Source organism: Talpa europaea, assembly GCF_964194135.1.
Source record: "Talpa europaea genome assembly, chromosome: 6".
NCBI classification, from domain to species: domain Eukaryota; kingdom Metazoa; phylum Chordata; class Mammalia; order Eulipotyphla; family Talpidae; genus Talpa; species Talpa europaea.
In genome coordinates, this window is record NC_140072.1 from 79250325 (window position 1) to 79276702 (window position 26378).

Sequence of the window (26378 nt, forward strand, 5' to 3'; positions counted from 1 at the left end):
CTAGCAGCTCAAAATTAATAGAAAGGTATAATTTATATCCAGGTTTTTGTTTTTTAAATACTCACTCATCGTTTCCTTTAAAATATTTGAAAATGTTTAATATATTATTATGCCTTAACATTTGGATAAAGTTTATTTGTATAGGCAGAGCATGAATAAATAAATTTTGGCACTTTTAGTCAGTAGTTCAAATTCCAAGGTGGTGCTTAAGACCTACATTTTTTATTATAAATGTTCGATTGAATTTGCTTCACTTTAAGTGGCTCGTTGATATAAATTGAGTTTTAATTTTAAATTGACTACACCTCTGAGTGTATTATATGAAAGAATAGTTTGTTGAATGGTTTTATAAAATCAGTGGCTTTTTCAGTAATATCAATAATCATCTCTTCCTTTTTCAAAACTATATCTTGATTGGACTAAATAATATCTCAGGTCTCCTTCAGCTTTCACTTTTTCCTAGCGTGTGCTCTGTTTAAAGGTCTTCCCATAGAAATTACTGGTCTGTTATCTGCCCCTTTGTCCTCTTTCTCACACCAGAGATATCTTTTCCTGCTATTCTGCTTTTTTTTTGGAAACATATTTCCTTCCCTAAATAAATCATTTTATATTTGATCCTTTTAAATACTATGTTTTCCATAATTTCTCCAGGCCATTATATGTTTATTAAAAAAATTGAGGAATTACATTACATTACATTTTATCGTTGTTTGGTAGTCTTCATTAATGTATGTAGGGGGCATATTTATAGTTTTTTTTCTTTTTATCATTTTTTTATACATACAATGTGTGCATTTTCATCTTGGTTATATTCCCCATACAATTATTTTATTGTTATTGTTATTCAAGAACTAAGAAAATGTTGGTAGTACTCAATATTAAAGTTCAGAAGACATTTCAAGTATTTATAGCTCTACTTATCCCTATTTAAAGTGGTAGAAGTTGAGGGCATCCCCTGGTGGCACAGCGGTTGAGCGCTGGGTTGAGAGGCTGCCCACAGCCTCTGCAGCTCCAGTTCGATCCCCAGCCACCGGCGAGGGGTCCACAAAAAAAAAAAAAAAAAAGTGGTAGAAGTTGAACTATTGGCAGATACTCAGTTAATTCCTTTTGTTTATTATAGGTAATTGCTTTTTTTATTTTGGTAAAGCAGCTTTTATAAACTGATTATCCATTGTTGACATATAAACTCAATTCCAATATTTGCACTAAAGAATGGCAAAAGAATATACTATGTAGATCTTGAGCAAAGTTTTGAATATGGCATTAGATCTATTAATGGAGATGTTGATAGTGAAAGAAAGTGAAGAGACATATTTGAATATTCTTATGAAGAAGTCAATGTGTTAAGTTTCAGGATTCTTTTGTTGTATTTGAATAGAAATTGCTCAGTAAACAGCTGGCCAAATAACTATAAAATAATTTAAGGTAGTGATAAGTGCTGGGTTAAAAATAGATTGACATGGTAGAGAGTATATGAGAGTATATATCCTCTAGAATTTGGTGGTCAAGGAAAGTGTTTTTGAGGATATGATATTTGAGATGCCAGAGTGATAAGGATTGAGCCTTGTAAAGATCTTGGAAGAAGAGCCATAATTTTTTAATTCCCCTAAATTAAAACTATTATCAAGACATATATTGGAAGGATTGAGAATCTCATTTTGGGGGTTAAGAGATATCCAGGCTGAAAAAGGTTACTACTTTCTCCGCTTATATTTTTTCCACCTGAATATCTTTCACTACTTATTAGAGTTATTTTCTAATCCTCCATTTCTTTGTTTTCTGATTCTTTATTTCTGCTCTTATTTTTGTAAGCCTTTAAAAATTACAGATTTTTAATTTAGTTGGGTATAGAGGACAATACAATACTGATTCTTTGAAATTTGTTAGAGTTGGTGTGTGGTCCACTACTGTAATTATCATTTCTATTGCATAAATACTTGAGAAAAATCTATATTTTCTTATTATTGTTTATTAACCCTAATCGGCTTTGAAATAGTATTCTAAAGTATACTTTTGAGAGTCCTTAGGTCTCCTGGAGGCTTTTAAAAACCAATTGAGTAAGTGCCCCTTACTAGGAATATATATTTTCTAATTGTTAGGTACAGTATACTTTATGTTGTCATTAAACTACTATTATTAAGAGAGTTGCTCATATCATATCTTCCATCTTCTAGACAATTTTTTCTTCTCTTTGTCCTGTTAATCACCGAGAAAGGTATTAAAATAGCCTGCCATAATAGAGGGTTTGAAATTTTTTCTCTAATATTTTTTAATCCAATGTCATTTCCTCTCTCTTTTTTTTTAAATGGGTAAGCTTAGTCCATTTCAAGTTACATTTTAATATATTTGGATTTATTTCACACTTTTGTTTTCCACTCATCCTACTTTTCTGTGCTGGATTTCTTTCCTACTGTCTTTGAAATGAGGGGTTTTTATCTTTGAAAGCTTTTTATTTTACTTTGGCTGTTTAGGATTTTTTGTGGTTCTTTAAAAATTTTTAGAATTTTCTGTTTCTGTGAAAATGACATTGGTTAGGGATCTCATTGACTTTGGATAGTATGGACATTTTAACAATAGTAATTTAATAATAGTAATTTTTCCAATCCATGAATATGGGATATCTTTCCATTTATTTGTTCTTTCATCACTGGTAGTTTTCAGTGTAGAGATCTTTTCACATCTGTGGTTATATTTATTTCTAAATATGTTACTGTTTTTGATTCTGTTGTAAATGGAATTTTTTTCCTTTATGTTTTTAAAGATTTATTTATTTGTGCATATAAGAGCTGGGGTGCAGGTCAGAGGTGGGGGGTTGAGAGAATTCACCAGAGACAGGTGGGGAGCAAAATAGGCAGAATAACTGAAATACACTGTTTAGGGGAGCAGCTGACAAGACAGGAGAGGTCTGCTGCACCATATGGGTTAGCTCCCTGACTGGAGATTGAACTCGTGCTGCAGTGACTGCGGATAGCTTCATAGTGCTGAGACTTTATCCCTTGTGCCACCAGCGAGACCTCTAAATGAAATTTTATTTCTTTTTAAGATGTTTATCCCACAACTTTTCTGAATTTGATGAGACCTAACATTTTTTAGGATTTTTACATATATATATATATATATATATATAGTTATGTCATTTGCAAGTAAAGGTAATTTTTTTAATATTTTATTTTATATATTTTGATATCATTTTTCTTTTTTGCACAATGTATGCATCTTCATCTTGATTATAGTCCCCATACAATTCCCACCCCCCTTTTTTTGGCCCTAATTTCTCCTCTCCTCCCCCCCATAGTGTGTCTCTGGTTTATAGTTGCTTGTTGTTTTTTATTTTTACTTCATTATAATTAGTCTTTTTCCTGGTCCCTTATTTAGGTTTTCTAAATTCGTGCTATAAGTGAGACCATCCAGTATTTTTCTTTCTTTCTGGCTTATTTCACTAAGCATTATCCCTTCCAGCTCCATCCATGTTGCTGCAAATTGCATGAGTTTATCTTTTTTAATTGCTAAGTAATATTCTGTTGTATATATGTACCACATCTTCTTGATCCAGTCATCTATTTTGAGGTATTTGGGTTGTTTCCAAAGCTTAGCTATTGTAAATAGTGCTGCTTTAAACATAGGGGTGCAGGTGCCCTTTTGAATTAATGACTCTGGGTCCTTTGGGTAAATATCTAGGAGTGAAATTGCTGGATCATGTGGAAGATCCATCTTTAGCAGGTTGTGGAATCTCCACACAGCTTTCTATAGTGGTTGGACCAGTTTGCACTCCCACCAGCAGTGCAAGAGAGTTCCTTTTTCTCCACATCCTTGCCAATATTTCTTATAGCTCATTTTTTTAATATGTGCCATTCTCACTGGTGTAAGGTGGTATCTCATTGTGGTTTTGATCTGCATTTCCCTGATTTGATTACAAGTGATGCTGAACATTTTTCATATGCCTGTTGCCATTTGTATTTCCTCTTTGGAGAAGTTCCTTTTTAGCCTTTCTGCCTGTTTTTTGACTGGATTATTTACTTTTTGTTGAGTCTCTTCAGCTCTTTGTAGATTTTTGTGATCAGTCCTTTATCATTAGTGTTGTGTGCAAAAATTTTCTCCCAGTCGGTGGACAGTCTCTTTGTTTTGGTTACTGTCTCTTTTGCTGTACAGAAGCTCTTTAATTTGATGTCGTGCCAGCTGTTTATCTTTGCCTTCACTATCACTGCTTTGGGTGATGAGTCTTTAAAGATGAAAGTCATGTGGTGTTTCACCTATATTTCCTTCTATATATTTTATGGTTTCAGGTCTTATGTCTAGTTCTCTAATCCATTTTGAGTTGGTTTTTGTGCATGGTGTGAGGTAGTAGTCAAGCTTCATTATTTTGCATGTAGCAACCCAGTTAACCCAGCACCATTTATTGACAGACTTTCTTTGCTCCATTGCATAATCTTTGCTCCTTTGTCAAAGATTAGTTGACCGTAAATCTGTGGGTTTATTTCTGGATTTTCTATTCGGGTCCATTGGTCTGTATGTCTGTTCTTGTTCCAATACCATGCAGTTTTGATTATTATGGCTTTGTAGTATAGTTTGAAATCTGGGCATGTGATGCCCCCATTCCCTCCTTTTTTTTTTTTTTTTTTTTTTTTTTTTTTTTTTTTTTTTTCCAGGAGAGCTTTGGCTATTCCAGGTCTTTGGTGGCTCCATATGAATTTCATCAATATTTGTTCTATTTCTTTGAAGAATGTCGTTGAAACTTTTATTGAAATAGCATTGAATCTGTAAATTGCTTTTGGTGGGATGGCCATTTTGATCATGTTAATTCTTCCAATCCATGAGCAGGGTCTGATGTCTTTCCATTTCGTTGTGTCTTCTGTCTCTTTTAACAGTGTTTCATAGATTTCTTTGCATCGGTCCTTTACCTCTTTCTTGAGGTTTATTCCCCCAAGTATTTGATTTTTTTTGTTTCAATAATAAAAGAGATGGGTTTTCTTGATTTCTTCTTCTTCAGATTTATTGTTTGTATATAGGAAGGCTACTTATTTTTGTGTGTTGATTTTGTATCCTGCTACTTCACTAAACTGATTGGTTTTATGAATTTTTCTGTGGAGTTTTTGGGGTTCTCTGTGCATATTATCATATCATCTGCGAATAGTGATAGTTTGACTTCTTCCTTCCCTATTTGGATTCCTTATATGTCTTTCTCTTGTCTTATTGCTCTGGCTAGCACTTCCAGTATTATATTGAAAAGCAATGGTGAGAGTGGACATCCTTGTCTTATTCCAGATCTTAACGGAAATGCTTTCAGCTCTTCACCATTGAGAATGATACTGGCTGTTGGCTTGTCATATATGGCCTTTATGATGTTGAGGTATGTTCCTTGTATCCTGAGAATTTCAAGGACCTTTATCATGAATGGGTGTTGTACTATGTCAAAAGCTTTCTTAGCATCTATTGATATTAGCATATGGTTTTGTATTTCTTTTTGTTGATGTGTTGGATTACATTAATTGATTTTTGGATGTTGAACCATCCTTGTGTCCCTGGAATAAATCCTATTTGGTCGTGGTGAATTATTTTATGCATACATTGTTGGATTCTGATTGCTAAAATTATATTGAGGATTTTTGCATCAGTGTTCCTTAGGGAGATTGGCCTGTAGTCTTCTTTTTTTGTGTTGTCCTTGTTTGGTTTTGGTTATTCGTGTAATGTTGGCTTCATAGAACTTGTTTGGTGTTATCCCTTCTCAATTTTTTTAAAGAGTTTATGAAGAATAGGCACTAATTCGTTTTTTTTTTTAATAATAAATTTTATTTTTATATTCCCCATACAATTGCAACCCCCTTATTTTGACCCCAATCCCTCCCCTCCCGTGCCCTACCCCCCATAGAGTGTCTCTGGTTCATAGTTTTTTGTTGATTTTGATTTTCACTTTCTTATAGTTATTCATTTTCCTGGTCCCTTATTTAAGTTTTCTAGATTCCTGCTATGAGTGAGACCTTCCGGTATTTTTCTTTTTCTTTTTGGCTTATTTCGCTGAGCATGATCCCTTCCAGCTCCATCCATGTTGCTGCAAATTGCATGTGTTTATCTTTTTTGAATACTGAGTAATATTCCATGGTGTATATGTACCACATCTTCTTGATCCAGTCATCTATTTTTGGGCATTTGGGTTGTTTCCAAAGCTTAGCTATTGTAAATAGTGCTGCTATAAACATAGGGGTGCAGGTGCTCTTTGGGATTGATGATTCTGTGTCCTAGGAGTGGAATTGCTGGATCATATGGAAGCTCTATGTTTAGTAGGTCCAGAAATCTCCACCCAGCTTTCCATAGTGGTTGGACTAGTTTGCACTCCCACCAACAGTGCAGGAGAGTTCCTTTTTCTCCACACCCTCACCAACATTTGTTGTTGCTAGTTTTTTTAATATGTGCCATTCTTACTGGTGTAAGATGGTATCTCATGGTAGTTTTGATTTGCATTTCCCTGATTACAAGTGATGTTGAACATTTTTTTCATATGCCTGTTGGCCATTTGCATTTCCTCTTCAGAGAAGTTTCTTTTTAGCTCTTCTGCCCATTTTTTGATTGGATTATTTTCTTTGTTGTTGTTGAGTCTCATCAGCTCTTTGCAGATTTTTGTGATCAGTCCTTTATCATTAGTGTTGTGTGCAAAAATGTTCTCCCAGTTGGTGGGGTTTCTCTTTGTTTTTGTTATTGTCTCTTTTGCTGTGCAGAAGCTCTTTAATTTGATGTAGTCCCACTTTTATCTTTGCCTTCACTATCATTGCTTTGGGTGATGTGTCTGTAAAGATATCTATGTTTGGTAGAATTCATTTGTAAATCCATCTGGTCCTGGGCTTTTGTTTTTGGGAAGGGTTTTGATTACCATTTCAATTTCACTGCTTGTAATTGGTCTGTTTAGGTATTCTATTTCTTCTTTATCTAGCTCTGGATGATTGTAGAGTTGTAGGAATTTGTCCATCTCTTCTAGATTGTTGAACTTCTTTGCATATAACTGTTCATAGTAGTTCCTGATTATTCTTTTAATTTTTACTGTGTCTGTTGTGATTTCTCCTCCTTCATTTGTGATTCTTATTTATTTGTGCTTTCTCCCTTTTTTCCTTTGTGAGCCTGCCTAGGGGTTTGTCTATTTTATTTATTTTTTGGAAGAACCAACTTCTGGTTTCATTGATCTTTTGAATTTTTTTTTAGCTTCTGTTTAATTTATTTCTGCTTTGATTTTTATCATTTCTTCTAACGGTTTTAGGGTTTTTTTGTTGTTATTTTTCTAGTTCTTTGAGATGTGTGATTAGGTTGTTTCTTTGGGGTCATTCTTGTTTGTTGATGTGAGCCTGTAGTGCGATATATTTTCCTCTTATTTCTGCTTTGCTGCATCCCATACATTTAGAAAATTGGTGTCCTCCTTGTCATTCAACTCCAAGTTTTTTTTTAATTTCTTTCTTTGATTGGTCCATTGGTCTTCCAGTAGTGTGGATTTCAATCTCCATGAGGTAGGACAGTTCCTTGCCTTCTTTTTATGATTTCTAGTTTGAGGCCTTCATGGTCAGAGAAGATGGTTGGTATGATTTCAGTCTTGGTGTATCTGTTCATGTTTGTCTTCTGTCCCAGTATGTGATCGATCCTGGAGAATGATCCGTGTGCACTTGAGAAAAATGTGAGCTCATAATTTTTGGGTTTAGTGTTCTATAGATGTCTCTTAAGACCATGAGGTCTAGATCCTTATTTAGAGCTTTTGTGTCCTTACTTATTTTTTGTCTCGTTGATCTATCCATTGTTGATAGTGGTGTGTTAAAGTCTCCTACTACATATATGTTTTCTCTGATGTCTGTTTTCAGAGAGGATAGTAGTTGTCATATATATTTTGGTGCTCCTTCATTTGGTGAGTATATATTATTGAGTGTTATTTCTTCTTGAAGTATTGTCCCCTTGATCATAATGTAGTGACTATCTGGGTCTCTTTTTACCTTTTTGAGTTTGAAATCTGTTTTATCTGATATAAGTATAGCTGTTCCTGCCTTCTGTTTTGGTCTATTTGTAGGATTGTTTTCCATCCTTTTACTTTGAGTCTATTTTTATCTTTTGTAGTTAAATGTGTTTCCTGGAGACAACAAAAGGTTGGGTTTTGTTTCTTAATACAGCCTGCAACTCTGTGTCTTTTTATTGAAGAGTTTAATCCATTTACAGCAAATAAAGGTAATTTTACTTCTTCCTTTCTAATTTTCATGCCTTGTTTCTTTTTCTTCCCTGATTATTGTGCCAGAACTTCCAGTACTTTGTTGAGTAAGAGTGGTGACAGTTGGCATCCTTGTCTGTCTTCTCCCTTTGAGGAAAAAACTCAACTTTTCACTGTTAAGTCTGATAATTAGCTGTAGTCTGGTCATATATAGTCTTTTTATGTTGAGATACGTTCCCCATATACCAGTTAATGAAATATTTGTACATGTAAAACCACAGAAATGTGCCTAGAGAAATTTCAGATGACTTAAATAGAAAGATATGGCATGTCCATGGATTAGAAAACTGAAAATTGTGAAGATAGTAACTGTCTAAAAGAATGTACAGATTGAATATAAACTTTTAACAAAATTCCAGTGACTTTTCTTTGCAGAAATGAAAAGGTTTTTCTTCAGATTCATAATGAAGTTGCATAGGGTCCAAATAGTCAAAGCAGTCTTAAAAATAATAACAAAGTAGGAGAATTAACATAACTTTAAACCTACTGTAAAGCTGTAATAGTCAAAACATTATGAATTGTCATAAGAGTAGATACATAGATCACTGGTGTACAATTGAGAGTTCAGAAATACATCCATACGTAGAGAGATGTATTGAACATACATCTATGGTCAGTTTATTTTCAACAGTGATGCCAGTGGGGAAAGAATATCTCTTCAATATACAGTGCTGAGACAATTGGATATATCCACATGTAAAAGAGTGAAATTAGACCCCTACCTTACAGCATATACAAAATTATCTGAAATGAATCAAACACCTACAAGGGCCTACAAGCTACAAGGGCCTCCCAGGTGGCACAGTGGGTTGAGCATAGCACTATGAAGTTGTCTCAGCCTCTGTAGCACGGGTTCAATTCCTGGCCAGCCAGGGAGATTCCCATGTGGTGCAGCAGACCTCTCCTGTGGCACCTGCTGCTCCCCTCAGCAGTGCTTTTGGTCTGTCTGCCTGTTCTGCTCCCCGTTCTGTCTCTGGTGAATCCTCTCACCCTCTCACGCCTCTGGCCTGTACCCCAGCTATTGTATAAATGAAAAAGAAAATAAATATAAAAGCTACAACTAAGAGATTTGTAAGTTAAAAAGAAATAAGTCATTATGGTTTTAGATTTGGCAATGGAGCCTTAGACACCAAACATACAAGCAGCAGTGACTCCCCCCAAAAAAATAAAGTTAACTTTATTAAAATTTAAAGCTTGTACATAAAGTAACATTATAAAGGAAAGGGAAAGGCAGCCTACAGATTGGGAAAAAAAAATTTATAAATCCTGTATCTGTTAAGAGTTTAGTATCCACCATATATAAAGAACTTTTACAACTCAATAATAAATAACCTAATTAAATTTGAGCAAATGACTTGAATACACAATTCTCCAGAGAAGGTAGGCAGATAGATAGCCAGCCAGATACATGGCAAGATGCTTAACATCATTAGTCATTAGGGAAATGTAAATCAAAACCACATTATGCTCAAAAGACAGCTATAATCAAAATAACAAGCACTGTCAAGAATATAGAGAATTTGCAGCCCGGTGTATTGTTGATAAGCATGTAAAGTTATGTAACTGCAGTGGGAAACTTCAGTGGTTCTTCAGAAAGTTACAGATAGAGTTATTACATGATCCAGCAATTCTGCTTCCAGATATATACCACCAAAGAATTGAAAACAGGAACTCAAATGCTTATATGTGAATATTCAGCACTATTCTTAGAAGCCAAAAGGTGGAAACAGCCCAAATGCCATCAGTGTTTGAATGGATACATATATGTAGTCTCTGCACACAATTGAAGGTTACTCAACCATGGAAAGGAATAAAGTACTCATCCATGCTATATAATCTGAAAGAACCTCAGTAACATTATGCTGAGTAAACAAAATCAGTTGTAAAAGATCTCATATTACAATCTACTATCTATAGGATATATCCAAAAGGTATAAAATCCATGCACAGAAGGAAAATTGATAGTTACTAAGGTTTTGGAGGTGCAGAAGAATGGAATGACTTCTTAGTAGGGTACTGGGTTTTATTTTGGAGTGGTGATATGTTTTGGAACCAGAAAGAGTGGTTGCACAGCATGATAGATAGACTAAAGTACCATGGAATTATACACTTTATATTAACTTAAATTTAATTGTTATATGAATTTTACCACAAAAACACTAAGTGATAGAAATTGATTATAACAGATATTTAAGGGGTCTGTTAGTCCCTACTCATACTAAAAAACAAAGTTGGGGTGTAAGATAGGGAAAGAATAGAAAAAAATTTTTTTCAAATTGAGGTAACATGGGCTTATATTTGCATAAGTTTCAGATGTAGAGTTTTATACTTCAACACCTGTATATACTACATTCTGATCACCACTAAAAGTATAGTTTCCACTTAACACCTTTACAGTTGACCTCTTTACTAATTATCCTCCTTCCCCATCCCCCAAGTCTATATCCCCTCTGGTAATCAGTTCTTTTTTTTTTTTTTTTTTTTTAAGATTTTATTTATTTATTTATTTATTTATATAAGCACTGGGTAGTCAGAAGCGCGGGAGGGTGAGAGAATCCGCCAGAGCGGGGAGCAGAGCAGGCAGAAGGACCGAAGTACACTGCTGAGGGGAGCAGCGGGCGGCAGGAGAGGTCTGCGCACCATGCGGGACCCTCCTCCGGTGGCCGGGGAGCAGCCGGGGAATTGAACCGGCGCCACAGAGGCCGCGGGCAGCTTTGCAACCCAGCGCTCAACCGCTGCACCACCGGGGAGGCCCGGTAATCAGTTCTTTTGTCAATATGTTTGGTTTTATTTTGTATGTTCATTTGCTTTGTTTATCTTCAACATATGAATAAAATCATAGGGTATTTGTTTTTCTCTGTCTGACTGACTAGGCATAAACCCTTCAAGGTTCCTCCTTGTTGTTGTGACACTCTTCCTCTTTTTCCATAACTGAGTAGTAGTATTCCATTGTGCATTTAGACCATGTCTTTCTCTTCTATCCATTTGTTTAAGGGCAGGTTGTCCCATTATCTTGGTTATTGTAATTAACATTGTAACAAATTACAGGAAAACACTTATCTTCCCAAATTACTGTTTTCATATTCTTTGGACAAATGCCCAGTAAAGGAATAGGTGGGTCCTATCATGATTCTTAACTTTTTGGGAAATCTCCATACCATTTTCCATAGTGGCTATACTAATTTACATTCCCACCAACACTATATAAATTTTTCCTTTACATCCTCATCAGCACTTGTTATTTCTTATCTTTTTTATAATAGCGATTTTAACAGGTGTGCGTTAATGGAAGCCTCAATATCAATAGGAGAACGCTAACTTAGTAACTTCAGATTTCTCAGTAGCCACATCAAAAAGTAAAAGAAGGTGAAAGTATTTATGTTTTATTTAACCCATTATGTCCAAAACACTATTTCAACATGTAATGAAGTAAAAGTTACTAGTAAGCTATTTTACATGATTGGGTTTTTTTTTTTTTTTTGTACTAAGCCTTTAAATTCAAGGTGTATTTTATACTTACAGCGCATCTTAGTACAGACTAGTCACATTTCAGGTGTTCGATAGCCAGCAACAAGTTAAATTCAGAAGCAGTAGAGGTCACAGAAGGAAGAAAAAGATAATATTGGCTAAGGGTAAATAAACAATTGTATTAAAAAGGAAAAAAAAAGAGAAAATAATTGCAACATGATATAGTACAATATTATATTGTTAACATGCAAAGAGTTCGATCACCAAGAACACTTAAGAATACATAAATTGGTAAGATGACAGTTTACAACAGAGCTAATAACAACAGCGCTAATAACAAACAGAAAGATAGCATTTAACTTCATTAATGATCAAAGAAGTACAGATTAAAACAGTAATACGCTTTTCATTTGTCAAGGTAGCAAAGACATTTAAGGGGAATAAACTACCTTTCAAAAAAGCAGTTTAACAACAGACACAAAAATTCTATTTCTGGGCTTCCCTGGTGGCACAACAGTTGAGCGCTGGGCTGCAAAGCTGCCTGAGGCCTCTGCAGCGCCGGTTCTATCCCTTGCTGCCGGCGAGGGTCCCACATTGCGCACAGACCTCTCCTGCCACGCCCGCTACACGCCTCAGCAGTGTACTTCTTCTGTCTGCCTGTTCTGTTCCCCGCTCTAGCTCTGGTGAATTCTCTCACCCTCCTGCACTTCCGACTGTACCCAGTACTTGTATAAATAAATAAACCTTTTTTTAAAAAAATTCTGTTTCTGAGGCTGTATCATAAGGGAACAATACTAATTATAGAGGTGGAACACCATATATCAAAATGCTCACTTCAGCATTGTTTGTAATGTAAAAATTGAAAATTTAGATTAAATTTAGACTAAGAGACTGGCTAAAGGGAAGAGGGGAAAGGAGGTGGATAAATCAGGAAAAAGGCAACAATGGCATGGCGGAAGCATCAGACCTTTAGCAGTGAATATAAAGTAATGTGTAGTATGTATACATGTTGATTTTTAACAGTAATCTCCTGAAATGTACATGTTATAATGCAATGTTACTTCAAAAAAGAATGTTTAAGTAGTTGATGGCATCGTCATTTATAAAATGCTTTCAGCAATAATATAGAAAAGTCATTTTTATATTATAATAATAAACCAGAAGCTGCATAGAATTGGATATAAGTTATACTAGGGAGAAAATTAAGCCAATACATAGAGAGGAAAAGTAAATAATTTATCAGAATGTTAACAATGTTTACTTTAGGATAAGAAAGACTTCATTCCCAGCCCTCCCCATTTTATGTTTTTCAAATGTCATAAAATTTGTGTGTATTTTCTGTATAGTTAAAACTATTTAAAATGGTAGTATTAATGCATTCTCCAGTGTAGTGTCAGATGTCATAATAATTGAAGTATGTTCATTTCATGCTGTATCTATCAGTTTATGCTTTAGAAAAACACATTGCATAGCAACTGAGAAACCAAGCATCATAGATATTCCAAGTAGTCTGTAGTTTAACTCCATCTTTGTTTCAAAGCAAAGTAAATTAACACTTAAAGCTTGCCACTCTGTTTCTTTATTCTTTGCTTTTGGCTTAAGTCTGACCTCCAGAAAAGTGAAGGAAACTTTTTTTAACAAATGTGTAATTCCCATTTTCTTTTCCAGTTTCAAATAGTCACACCTACTCTCTTACTAGCAACATTTAATATCTTGATATATCTGATTTGCTCTACTGTTGTTTTGATTAATACTTTTCCCCCTCCTTTTAAGGTTATTCTGGTACAAGTTAACCCAGGGGAAGCATTTACAATAAGAAGAGAAGATGGACAGTTTCAGTGCATTACAGGTAAGATGGTAACTTACTGATGTTTGAAACAAGACAGAAATTTAGGGCACATTCAGGTGTGGGTGTTTGTGGTTCCTCCTCTTTTTCACTACGACCAAGACAGAAAATCTGAATACGTTACAACTAAAGTGTGGCTATAGTATCCTAATTAGTTTCTTTGCCCTGGTTTTTTGATTAACTTTATAAAATAAAACCTTATAAAATAAAATTATTTTGTTCATGTCATTCCCTTCAAAATCTTCATTGAATTCAGTTTAGAATTTTAACTATAATATGTCTACAATTAAGGTATTCATTACTATTGTCATGTGACTCAAAATACAGAACCTGCTAATGACTTATGGATAAATAGACTCTGAATTCTAAATGACTAATCTTTTTTTTTCTTTTTTTATATCATTCTTCGTTTTTGTACAATATATGCTTTCTCCTCTCACGTGTAGTCCCTATGAAATTCCCACCACCAGTTCACTCGTGTCCCATCACCATAGTCCCCTGTGCTCTTCCCAGTCCTGTTTTGATCCTTTTCCCTCCTCCTCTGCAAAATGTCTCTTGATTTATAGTTGCCTGATGATTTTGATTTTTAATTTATTATAATTAATTTTTTCCCCTGATCCCTTGTTTCCTCTACATTCCTCCTATAAGTGAAACAATCCAGTATTTCCTTTTTTCCTTCTGACTTATTTCACTGAGCATAATCCCTTCCAATTCCATCCATATTGCTGTGAATGGCATGAGTTTATCTTTTTTGGTTGCTGAGTAATATTCGTTTGTGTATATATACCACATCTTCTTGATCCAATCAGGTATTTTTAGGCATTTGGGTTGTTTTTATAGCTTACCTATTATAAAAAGTGCTGCAGTAAACATAGGGGTGCAGGTGTCCTTTTGAATTTATGATTTTGTGTCCCTTTGGATAGATTCCTAGGAGTGGAATTGCTGGATCATATGGAAGCACCATTTTCAGTCGTTTGAGGAACCTCCACACAGCTTTCCATAGTGATTGGACCAGTTTGCATTCCCACCAACACTATGGGAGAGTTCCTTTTTCTCCACATCCTCACCAACATTTGTTGTTGCTAGTTTTTTTTTTTTTTATTACGTGCCATTCTCACTGGTGTAAGGTGCTATCTCATTGTGATTTTGATTTCCATTTCCCTGATTGCAAGAGATGTTGAACATTTTTTCATATGCCTGTTGGCCATTTGTATTTCCTCTTTGGAGAAGTGTCTTTTTAACTCATCTGCCCATTTTTTGACTAAATTGTTTACTTTGTTTTTGTTGTCTTGTCAGGTCTTTGTAGATCTCTGTGGTCAGTCCTTTATTAGTATTGTGTACAAAAATTTTCTCCCAATCAGTGGGGTGTCTCTTTGTTTTGGTTATTGTCTATTTTGTTGTACAAAGCTCTTTAACTTGATGTAGTCCCAGCTGTGTTATCTTTTCCTTCACTATATTTACTTTAGTTGATGTGTCTTTAAAGATGTTACTGAGATGTATGTCATGTATTGTTTTGCCTGTATTTTCCTCTCTATATTCTATGGTTTCAGGTCTTATGTCAAATTCTTTAATCCATTTTGAGTTGGTTTTTGTGCATGGTGTAAGGCAGCAGTATAGCTTCATTTTTTTTGTATGTGGCAGCCTGGTTTTCCTAGCACAGTTTATTGAACAAACTGTCCTTGTCCCATGGCATATTCTTTGTTCCTTTGCCATAGATTTAGTTGTCCATGTATGTGAGGCTTTATCTCTGGGTATTCTATTCAATTCCATTGGTCTGTTTTTGTTCCATTATTATACTGTTTCAATTAATATGGCTTTGTAGAATGGTTTGAAATCTGGGCGTATGATACAGCCATTCCCCTTCTTTTTAGTCAGGAGAACTTTGGCTATTCAAGGTTTTATGTGGCTCCATATGAATTTTATCAATATTTGTTCTATGCCTTTGAAGAATGTCATTGAAATTTTTATTGTAGAGTTGAATCTGTAAATTGCTTTTGGTAGGGTGGCCATTTTAATAATGTTCATTCTTTCAGTCCACGGGCAGGGTATGTTGTTCCATTTCTTTGGTTTTTGTTTTTGTAAAGATTTATTTATTCATGCATACAAGAACCAGGGTACAGGCCAGATGTCCGGAAGGGTGAGAGGATTCACCAGACAGAGGCAGGAACAGAATAGGGGAGCAGCGGGCAAGACAGATGTGTGCTGCGACATGTGGGTATCTCCCTGGCTGGCCGCAATCAAACCCGCACTGCAGAGGCTGTGGCTAGCTTCACAGCACTGTGCTCAACCACCTGCACCACCAGGGAGGCCCCTTTCCATTTCATTGTATCTTCTTCTGTTTCTTTTAACAATGTTTTATAATTTTATTTGTATAAGTCCTTCACCTCTTTTGTTAAGTTTATTCCCAAGTATTTTATCTCTTTTGTTTCAATTATAAAAGGGATGGTCTTCTTGATTCCTTCTTCAGAGTGATTATATATAGGAAGGCTACTGATTTTTGTGTGTTGATTTTGTATCCTGCTACTTTACTAAACTGGTTTATTGTTTTAATTAGTTTTTCTGTGGAGTTTTTAGGGTTCTCAATGTGTATTATCATATCATCTGCAAATTGTGATAGCTTTACTTTTTCTTTCCCTATTTGAATTCCTTGTATATCTTTCTCTTGTCTTATTGCTCTGGCTAGGACTTCCAATATTATATTGAAAGCAGAGGTGAGAATGGACATTCTTGTCTTGTTCCTGATCTTAAAGGCAAAGCTTTCAGCTTTTCACCATTGAGAATAATATTGGTTGTGGGTTTGTCAAATATGGCTTTTATCATGTTAAGGCATGTTTCTTCTATCCAGAGAATTCCAAGTGCCTTCATCATAAATGAATGTTGAACTTTGTCAAATGCTTTCTCAGCATCTATTGATATGATCATATGATCATCAATTTTTTTAAAGAGTTTGTGTAGAATGCACACCAGTTCATTTCTGAACATTTGGTAGAATTCATTTGTGAAGCCATTTGGTGCTGGGTTTTTGTTTTGGGGGAGGGTTTTGATTACTGTTTCAGTTTCACTGCTTGTAATTGGTTTGTTTAGGTGTTCTATTGTTTTTCTAGCTTGGGATGATTATATTATTCTAGGACTTTGTCCATCTCTTCTAGATTGATGAACTTGATTGCATATAATTGTTCATAGTGATCTCTGATTCTTTTCATTTCTACTGAGTCTATTGTAATTTCTCTTCTCTCTTGTTTCATTTATGATTCTATTTGTGTTTTCTCCCTTTTTTCTTTGTGAATGTGGCTGGAGGTTTGTCTGTTTTATTTTTTCAAAGAACCAACTTTTGATTTCATTGATCATTTGGATTTTTTTTTAATTTCTATTTCATTTATTTTTGCTTTGATTTTTTATTATTTCGTTCTACTAGCTTTTGGGTATTTTTGTTGTTCTTTTTCTAGTTCTTTGAGATGGGAGATTAAGTTGTTTCTTTGAGTTCGTTCTTATTTGTTGATGTGAGCCTGTATTGCTATATAGTTTTCTCGTAGTACTGCTTTTGTTACATCCCATACATTCTAGAAAGTTGTGTCCCCATTGTTGTTTATCTCAACGTGTTTTTTTAATTTCTTCTTTGAGTGACTCTTTAATCCAATGGTCTTCCAGTAGTGTGGGTTTCAATCTCCATGCAGTGGGAGGGTTTCTTTTCATGGTTTATTTGTAGTTTGATGCCTTTATGATCAGAGAAGATAGTTGGTATGATTTTGATCTTAATATGTCTGTTGATGTTTGTCTTGTGACCCAGTGTGTGATCAATCCTGGAGAATGATCCATGTGCACTTGAGAAAAATGTGTCCTCAGATTTTTTGGGATGTCGTGTCCTATATATGTCTGTTAAGCCTATGAGATCTAGGTATTTAGGGCTCTAATGTACTTGTTTATTTTTTGTCTTGTTGATCTATCCATTGGTGAGAGTGATATATTGAAGTCTTCTACTCTATATGTATTTTTTCTAGTGTCTGTTTTCAGAGCTGATAATAATTGTATGATATATTTTGGTACTCCGTTATTTGGTGAGTATATGTTGATGAGTATTATATCTTTCTTATGTATTGTCCCCTTAATCATAACGTAGTGTCCATCTGTGTCCCTATTTTACTTTTTTTAGTTTGAAGTCTTAAGTATAGCTCTTCCTGCCTTCTTTTTTTGGTCCATTTGCTTATGGGATTGTTTTCCAATCTTCTACTTTCAGTTTATGTTTGCCTTTTGTAGTCCACGGTGTTTCCTGGAGACAGCAGAAGGTTGGATTTTGTTTTTTGATTCAGCCTGCTCCTCTCTGTCATTTTATTAATCAATTTAGTCCATTTACATTGAAGGTTAACACCGATATGTTGGTGTCTGTATTACCGTTTTGTTTGTCTTTTTGTGAGTATATTCCTTATTCTGTTCTTATTCATTCTTCTGTTGGTTTTGGCTTTAGGACTTCTTGTAATATTTTTTGGAGTGGGGATTTAGTAGTAATATATTTCTGGAGATTCTGTTTGTCCGAGAAAGTCCTTATTTTTCCTTCATAGAGGAAAGAGAGCTTTGCAGGGTAAAGTATTCTTGGTTGGCATTGGTTGATTTGGAGTTCTCTTCTTACCCAAAGTGTTTCTTTGAAGAAGTCTGATGTCAGCCTGATTGATTTTCCTTTATAAGTTAATCTGTTTTTCCCCCTCATCAGCTTCATTATTTTTTTCTTGTCTTAGGCTCTTGGAAGATTTACTATTAGTGTCTTGCTGTAGTTTTTCATTCATTGGGATAATTTGATGTTCTTCTAGCTTCCTGTCTATTTTCATCTCCTTCTTTATGCTTGGCAAGTTCTCTTAGATTATCTCCTTGAATAGTTTCTCAGTTCCTTTGTCTCTTTCCTCACCTCTGAGATTCCTATAACTCTTATATTTGCTTTCCTCATGGTGTCAGTTCTCGAAGTGTTTCTTCATTCATTTTCTGTTGTACTTCTCTTTCCTTTTCATTTTTGGTTCTTTTTATATCTGTATCTTCAATAGTGCTGATTCTTTTTTCCATCTCATTAATTCTGTTTTCGTTGCTTTCCCAGAGTTCTTTAGCTCCTCCATTAATCTTTTAATATCCTGCATTTCCTTCTTTAAAGACTCAATTTTATTCTTCACTCCATTTATATATATTTCACATATTATTCTTTTCCTTTTCATCTTTTTTTTTTTTAATAATGGCTAAGTTCTTCCATGTCATTGTTGTTGAGTTCTGGGGGCGGAATTCCTTTTTGTGGTGTGTCCTTCCCCAGAGGTCTTGCTTGGTTATTTGTATTTTTCCTTCTCCCTGTTGTTTGTTTTCTAATTTGGTCTATGTTTTGGGACACTGCCACTGGTACTGGCGAGCATCTCTTTGGGGTGTTCCTTCTGGGACATCAGGAACTGGTGGCCAGACCGAGTCCAGCATCATTATGCCAGACTCCACAAGAATAGTGATGCTGTGGATGGTTTGATGGGCATTGTCCCTGAAGATCACGGAGTCTCTGTGTGCTGCTGGTATTTTCCCCTACATGCCAGTCTTAAGTTTTGTTTGCTGAGCCCTCCCTCTCTTCTGCTCAGTTCCAGAAGGAAATTGCATGGTTGCTAGATACCCAGTGGCAGCTCTGCACCTTCTTCGGCCCCACAGTTCACCTTGATGGTCGAGCCCTCCCTCTCTTCTACTCAGTTCTGAACTGGGGGAGCAAGCCTCTTGCAGCTTGCTCAGGCCTCTATGTTCCTGCTCACCATTGTTTGCGAAGCCACCCTTCTCTCAGTTCTAGAAGGGGACTGCAGGGCTGCTGATTTCCAAAAGCCTGGCTGGCAGTCCCACACTTTCCTGAGCAAAGTATATTTATTGTAAAAAAGAAAACTATGGGCCTCCCCTGCTGGCGCAGGCGGTTGAACACAGTGCTGTGAAGCTGTCCTCAGCCTCTGCAGTGTGTATTTGATCCCTGCCGGCCAGCAAGATACCCACATGGCGTGGCAGACCTCTCCTGTCTCACCCGCGGTTCCTCTCAGCAATATGATTCAGTCAATCTGCCTGTTCTCTTCCCTGCTGTGTCTCTGGTGAATCCTCTCACCCTCCTGCACATCTGGCCTGTACCCTGGTTCTTGTATCATGAATGAATACATCTTTAAAAAAAAAAAAAAAAAGACGGGCTTCCCCAGTGGCGCAGTGGTTGAGCGCTGGGGTGCAAAGCTGCCCGCAGCCCTGCAGCCTCTGTGGGACCCTATGCTGGTTCGATCCCCGGCCGCCAGCGAGGGTCCCACATGGCTCGCAGACCTCTTCTGCCACCCACTGCTCCCCTCAGCAGTGCACTTTGTCAGTCTGCCTGTTCTGCTCTCCACTCTGGCTCTGGTGAATTCTCTCACCGTCCCGTGCTTCTGACTGTACCCCAGTGCTTGTATAAATAAATAAATCTTTTTTAAAAAATTAAAAAAAGAAAAAACTATGATTTGAAAGATACTCTGTACTTTTAGAGGGCAGAATTTAGACTAATAGATGAAAATTACAGGGGAGTAAATTTTTACTTATAAGGAAGAACTGGCTTACTTTATGTAAGCTTACATTATGTAACTGTATAAAAATGGAATCATTGCTTTATTATACCAGAATTCCATCCTTATATGTGCTCATGCATTGGTTGGATGGTATTATAAAAGTGAATAATGCACAGAAAAAGTTTGATTAGGTTAACTCCAATATTCATTCTAATGAAATATTCTTTGTTTCCATTCCAAAATACTGTGTTAGTTAATCTGAGATATTTAGTTAATTCTGAGAATGAGTACTCTGAGAGTTCCTAAATTTAATAGGTATATCTGAGCACAGGCACATTTAAGAAAATAACTGAGTTAGTTATTGGTTATTGCTCATAATAGACCAATAAACAGGATGCCAGTTAATTTATTAATATGCCTTCCTAATGAAAATAAACACTTGTGAGAGAAACTTCCTCTAAACCTCTGAATCTTATAGGGGAGGGAATAATGATGCTGTCTTCATCTTGGTACGTAAAATCTTATTTAACTAAAATATTCAGTGAATATTAGCTTCCTTTTTTATTTCCTTAACAACAGATATGAGGACCTCAGTCCTATAGCTGCAGGAATGTGAATTCAGCCACCATCATGTGAATTTAGTAGAGTACTCCAACCTCCATAGGAGAATGCGCTCTAGCTGATACTTTTTTTACTTTGTAAGACACTGATCAGAGAACCCAATCACAGTGTACCTGGCCTTCTACAGAGCTAATAAATGGGTAGTGGGCAGCAGGTGATTTTGACTCTCTTTTTATTGAGAAAACATTGGGTTACAACATTGTACATAATTAAGGGGAATAGGTTCATCCCTCCTCAGATGTATATTAACACTGTCTTGGCTATTTTTTAAACCACTAAGTTTTAGACAACCATAGAAAACTACAACAAATCACATGAACTTTTTTTTCCCTCTCACACAATATATATAATTCAGAGGCAGGCAGTTAGTGCTTATGTGGAGTTTCTGACTCGTAGGTGATACAAGGATCCAGGTTATATCTGTCTTGGCCTCCTATTCCTAAGATGCTACACTAGTCTACATGATCCAAGATGATACTTCACCATATCCATGTTCCAGACAGAATGGAAAAGGGGACGAGATATGAGATTTGCCCTCTTTCTTTAAGGACACAATATGGAGAATGTTCAGATCATTTATCCTCATATTCTTATTGATCATAGCTAAGTTGATCACTTCTAACCAAAATTCAGGGCATTATTACTGTCTAAAAAGAGGAGGACAAATATAACAAGGTAACTAAATAGATGTCACAGACTATTAATTGTAATATTAATTGTGAAAGAACCGCTGAAAAGTAATTATAGTGTTTTCTTCTGGGGAGGTAGTCGTGTACTGGTTTCCCTTTATACTTTTTTTTTTTAATTTTTGAATCTTGTAAATGTTTTCCTTATCAAAAGTAATGTTTTAAATAAATAGGATAGGGCCTCTCCTGGTGGCGCAGCGGTTGAGTGCTGGGCTGTGAAGCTGCCTGCAGCCTCTACAGCACGGGTTCGATCCCCGGCCACCGGCGAGGGTCCCACATGGCACGACAGACCTCTCCGGCCGGGCACACTGCTCCCCTCAGCAGTGTATTTCGTCAAGTCTGCCTGTTCTGTTCCCCACTCTGTCTCTGGTGAATTCTCTCACCCTCCCACGCTTCTGACTGTACCCAGTGCTTGTATAAATAAATAAATAAATCTTTTAATAAATAAATAAATAGGATAAGGTGTGTATATAAGAAGCTCACACACACACCCTTTTATACCCAGAAGATACTTAATCTAGCCTCCCTCAGCCCATTTCACCTGTCCCTTTAGAGTTAGCATTTCTCCATTGTTCCTCTTTGTCCCTCTTGAGGGTTTTGTCATGTGGAGTTTAGCCAAAGTATTTGGCCCAAAGGAGGTCTATATAGATACAGATACAGGTAGATACAGATACAGCTATATCACGACATATAGAGAGTCATAAATAGAGGATTACATGTATTTTTAAAAAGCATTTGGTACATTCAAATATAATTTTACAATAATAGAAAAGTCATTCCACTTTTGATTGCATATATACAATATTTTAACTATATCCTAGGCCATATCAGTTTTCACTCGTAATTTTGTATTTATAGCAAAATCTTGGTATGACTTAGAAAATTGAGAGCAGTGTAGTGTATTCTGAGTTTGAAATACCCATCTTGGCAATGGACTTTTTCTGATGAATTGAGAACACCCAAAACTACAGATCTGTGATTTGACGCAATCCACCTAACCAGGTGTATAATTTGTGAAATTTCTACAAATAACCGCACTGAAGAGCTATGCTTTTGAACTAAATTTGATTAAAACTTGTTGTAAAAGACCACTTAAGCTTGTATTATACCTGAGTAGTTTTATAGTCTTTTAAGAATATTAATCCTGCAGTGATTAGAACCCAAGTATATTTTCAGAAATGTCTCTATCATTTTTCCATATTTATTTTCACAACTATTTATCCTTCCTGGCATAGTACTTTTTTTCATTACTATGCTTGAAAATAAACTAAAAATCCTTGCTTTCTCCAATTTCATACAGCATAGAACTCTTAACCTTATTTTCTAAGCACTCCTACACCTACTCTAATCTTTCTTTATAGCTTTACTTCCACAAATCTTCCACTCCAAGTATTCCAGGATTAGTAAATATCCTGGTCTCTGGTCTCTAAATATTTCTTGTAGAGACCCCCCCTTCAGACCTATGTTCACATTGCCTCTGCTTAGAAAATCCATACAAGCGCTTACACACACACACACACACTCTCTCTCTCTCTCTTCCTCTCTCTCTCTTCCTAAAGTCCTTCAAAACCCAGTACTAGCTCCATAGGTTGAGTCCCTTTTCTTTTCAGTGTTAAAAAGTATTCCTTAATTTCTTGTTGTTCTTATTGTTAACCGTATAAGTAACCTCACATAACATTATTTTCTACCTTGCCTTTTAATAATTGTAGAGTCCACCTCTAATAATGTGTGTGGTTATTGTCTACCAGTTGTGCTATGCATTGCATTAATTTTAATTTAAACTTTAAGAGTGAAAAATCTGAGGTTTGAGTCTCAGAGCTAGTTAGTAGTAGATCTGGGATAAAGACTGTAATTTTATAACCACTATACCAAGGGATGTCAGAATCAATTGAAAGCTTAATACAGCTGTCTGGACCCACGCAACCTTTTTCAAGTGATTATGGGGTAGAACTATGACACAGTACTATTGTACTCTGTGTATGCAATAGCTCCTTTCCCTGCCCATGGCACATGGAACTTTCCTTGAGTATATAGAAACTCAGTAAATGTTTATTGGTTTACTTTAGGAATAAACAACAAAACTGTCTGCGCTTTAGCATTCAGAAATTTCTAGTTGTAAGAACATTGCTTTACAGATCCTCAAGTAATGGAAAAGGGTGAGAGTGACTTTGTAAATTTAATCAGCATTTTTGATGCTAGCTAATGGTTATTTAACAGTCACCGTACAGCTACTCTTGTAAACATTCTATATATAATTAACCTATTTAATCTTCCCAACAGTTGTGTGAGATCTTGCTATCTTCATTTTGTAGAAAAGGAAAATGAGACTTAGGTTAATAACTTGCCCTTAATTACCCATTACTGAGATACTGAGCTAACACCTGGCAGTCTGATTACAGAGTCCACACTTTTAACCATTACTTTACAGCCACTTCTCAAACAAAGTACCTACGCATAGCTCATAGCTAAACAGTGAGTGGTTCCTCCCAACCACATACTTTCTTTTTGAAATACTTTCACATACTTCTTGCAAACCATTCCAAATCATATGCTAGAATGAGTGTCTTATTTCTAAAGAGCTGAAACCAAATTATTGTAAACCAGCTACAGAGATTATCCTTGCTAAAATACTGCATTTATTCATTACTGGGCTTAAAAACAGACCAAAAACCTTGCCTTCTCCCATTTCATGAGGCATAGAACCCTTAGTCTAACCCTTATAAGTACCACTTAGCTTTATTCACATTGTACTGCATCATATTGGACCAAACAAAATTTCTTCTGCTTTTAATTGCAAAATAAAATTTTTCCTTGGAGCATTGAAAGAATGTTTTATTTTATTTATTAATCCTCCTCTTTGAGTAGAGTTAAGCAAAATAATTTTTAAGGCATAACCAATACTAGATTTTATATTAAATACAGAAATCATTAGAGTTTGAAAGGTTCTTTGATCATTTATACTTAGGTTTTCTTTTTTTAAAAAAAGATTTATTTATTTGTACAAGAACCGGGGTACAGGGCAGATGCATGGGAGGGTGAGAGGATTCACTAGAGACAGAACAGGGAACAGAACAGGCAGACTGAGGAAATACACTGCTGAGGGGAGCAGCAGGCGAGACAGGAGAGGTCTGCTGCACCATGTGGGTGTCTTCCCGGCTGGCTGGGATTGAACTCGCACTGCAGAGGCTGTGGACAGCTGCACAGTGCTGTGCTTAACTGCCTGCGCCACCCAGGAGGTCCATGTGCTTTAAACTTAACTAACTCAGGGTGTTTTTATAAATACCTTTCTGATTATCTGAAAACCATAAAGTCCTTTCCAAGTAAAATTACTGAAAATGTTTACAAAATAAACATTTAACATTTGTAATCAAAATACACTGAAAATAATTCAGAATCTTCCAGATGCCCTAAATCATTATAAATGTTAGTACCAATTGTATGGTCTGTAGTTGTAGACTCCATTTAAAAGATTGAGTTGAATAAATTACTGAGTTTAGATAAGAATATGGACTGGAGATTTCTTTCAAACTCATTCTTATATTTAGCAAATTATCATCATCTTAACATGTATAGTCACTATTTCAAAACTCTGGAAATTTAATGATAAGTAGTAAGATGACCCTTCCCCAGACTTCCTCCATGCCCCCCCACCCCCTCACTGCCACCAGGACAGTCTCCTGGGAAAGACAGACAATTAAGAAATTCAACTTAGTGAAAGAAATGCAGTATGTAATTGAAGAGACTAGGAAAGGTGCTACAGAAGCCCATAGCAGGAGTATCCAGAACCCACCCAGGGGCTAGAAAAGCCTTCCCAGGAATACTCAAAAGATAAATTTTGTTCTTTAATTTATGTCCCCAAAATGGAATATTAAAAGTTTTAATTAGTGGTTTAATTTAATCAGGACCTGAATCTTGAAGGCCACTTATTCAATTGTATGTATGTTACTAATATTTTCAAAAGAATTAGATCTTTTTGTAATGAGGAAAAATAATTGCTTTTAATAAATATATATGCCTCAAAATAATTGTGACACATTTCCTTCAAGTGCCTGTCCCTGTGAATATATTTTTTTCTTTATACTTTCTGTGTAATTTCATAATGTTGACATATTAACTGCTTAAATAATCTTATAAATGTGTTTAAGGCCCTTATAAATTTAGTGCAGCTTTATTTTATGAAATTTATACATTTCTTTTCTTTAAAGTTGAAACCCTAAACTTATTAAGGAAAATTGTAGGCCACACAAAGTATTTTGGTACAGATAAGTAGATTTTTTAACCAGTAAAAAGTGAAAAAGTAGAACATACCAAACTTAAAGGTATAATATGACTTTTTTTTTAAATCGGGGGATAGAAGAAATGTGTAAATTTGGTATCATAATATGGTCTAGCTTAAAGAATTCTGACACAGATAAGAAACCCAGAGCAAAAAAGCTAACCTTAAGTCATGGAAGATTTTTTTTCTCAACCCCTAAGAAGTTTCAGTATAAGCCAGGATGTATTTATGAAAGAACATACATATTTGTTTGGATCATCTCCATTTAACCAAACCATTCTGTGAAGGGGCTAAGGAAAGAGACCAGTATTTACTGCAAACCTACTTTGTGCTTTGCATATATTTTCTTAACCCTATGAAAAAGTGTACAGAAAGGTCACCTTATTTAAAATAAAAACTAGTCTCTCTAAAGTTGGCTTTGTGTCCTCCCTGGTCACACAAGGGCTTAAGCACTGCACTATGAAGAAATCTGAAGCCTCTGCACCCCATGTTCAGTCCTTGGCCGGCCAGGGAGCAGCCCACATGGCCCAGCAGACCTCTCCTGTCTCGCTCGCTGCTCCCCTGGGCAGTGTATTTCACTTAGTCTGCCTGTTTTGTTCCCCACTCTGTCTCTGGTGAATCCTCTCACTCCCTACATCTCTGGCCTATGCCCCAGCTCTTGTATGCATAAATAAATAAATCTTTCAAAATTAATAAATAAACAATAAAGTTGACTTCAGAAAAAGAATTTCTTGGT

General features: G+C 35.7%; 1 protein-coding gene across 2 annotated transcripts in view; it reads left to right on the plus strand.

Annotated features, from left to right (window-relative positions):
• The window catches only part of FNDC3A (fibronectin type III domain containing 3A), a gene marked incomplete at both ends in the record, with an annotated part of 135775 nt that overhangs the window by 20352 nt on the left and 89045 nt on the right, over positions 1-26378 (plus strand). Inside the window, 2 exons of one of the 2 annotated variants that reach the window (XM_084234466.1) lie at positions 447-464; positions 13472-13547. In XM_084234466.1, coding sequence (XP_084090592.1) covers positions 447-464; positions 13472-13547 — 94 coding nt within the window. The remainder of the gene's footprint in view (positions 1-446; positions 465-13471; positions 13548-26378) is intronic. The other variant, XM_084234467.1, reaches the window with a different exon arrangement.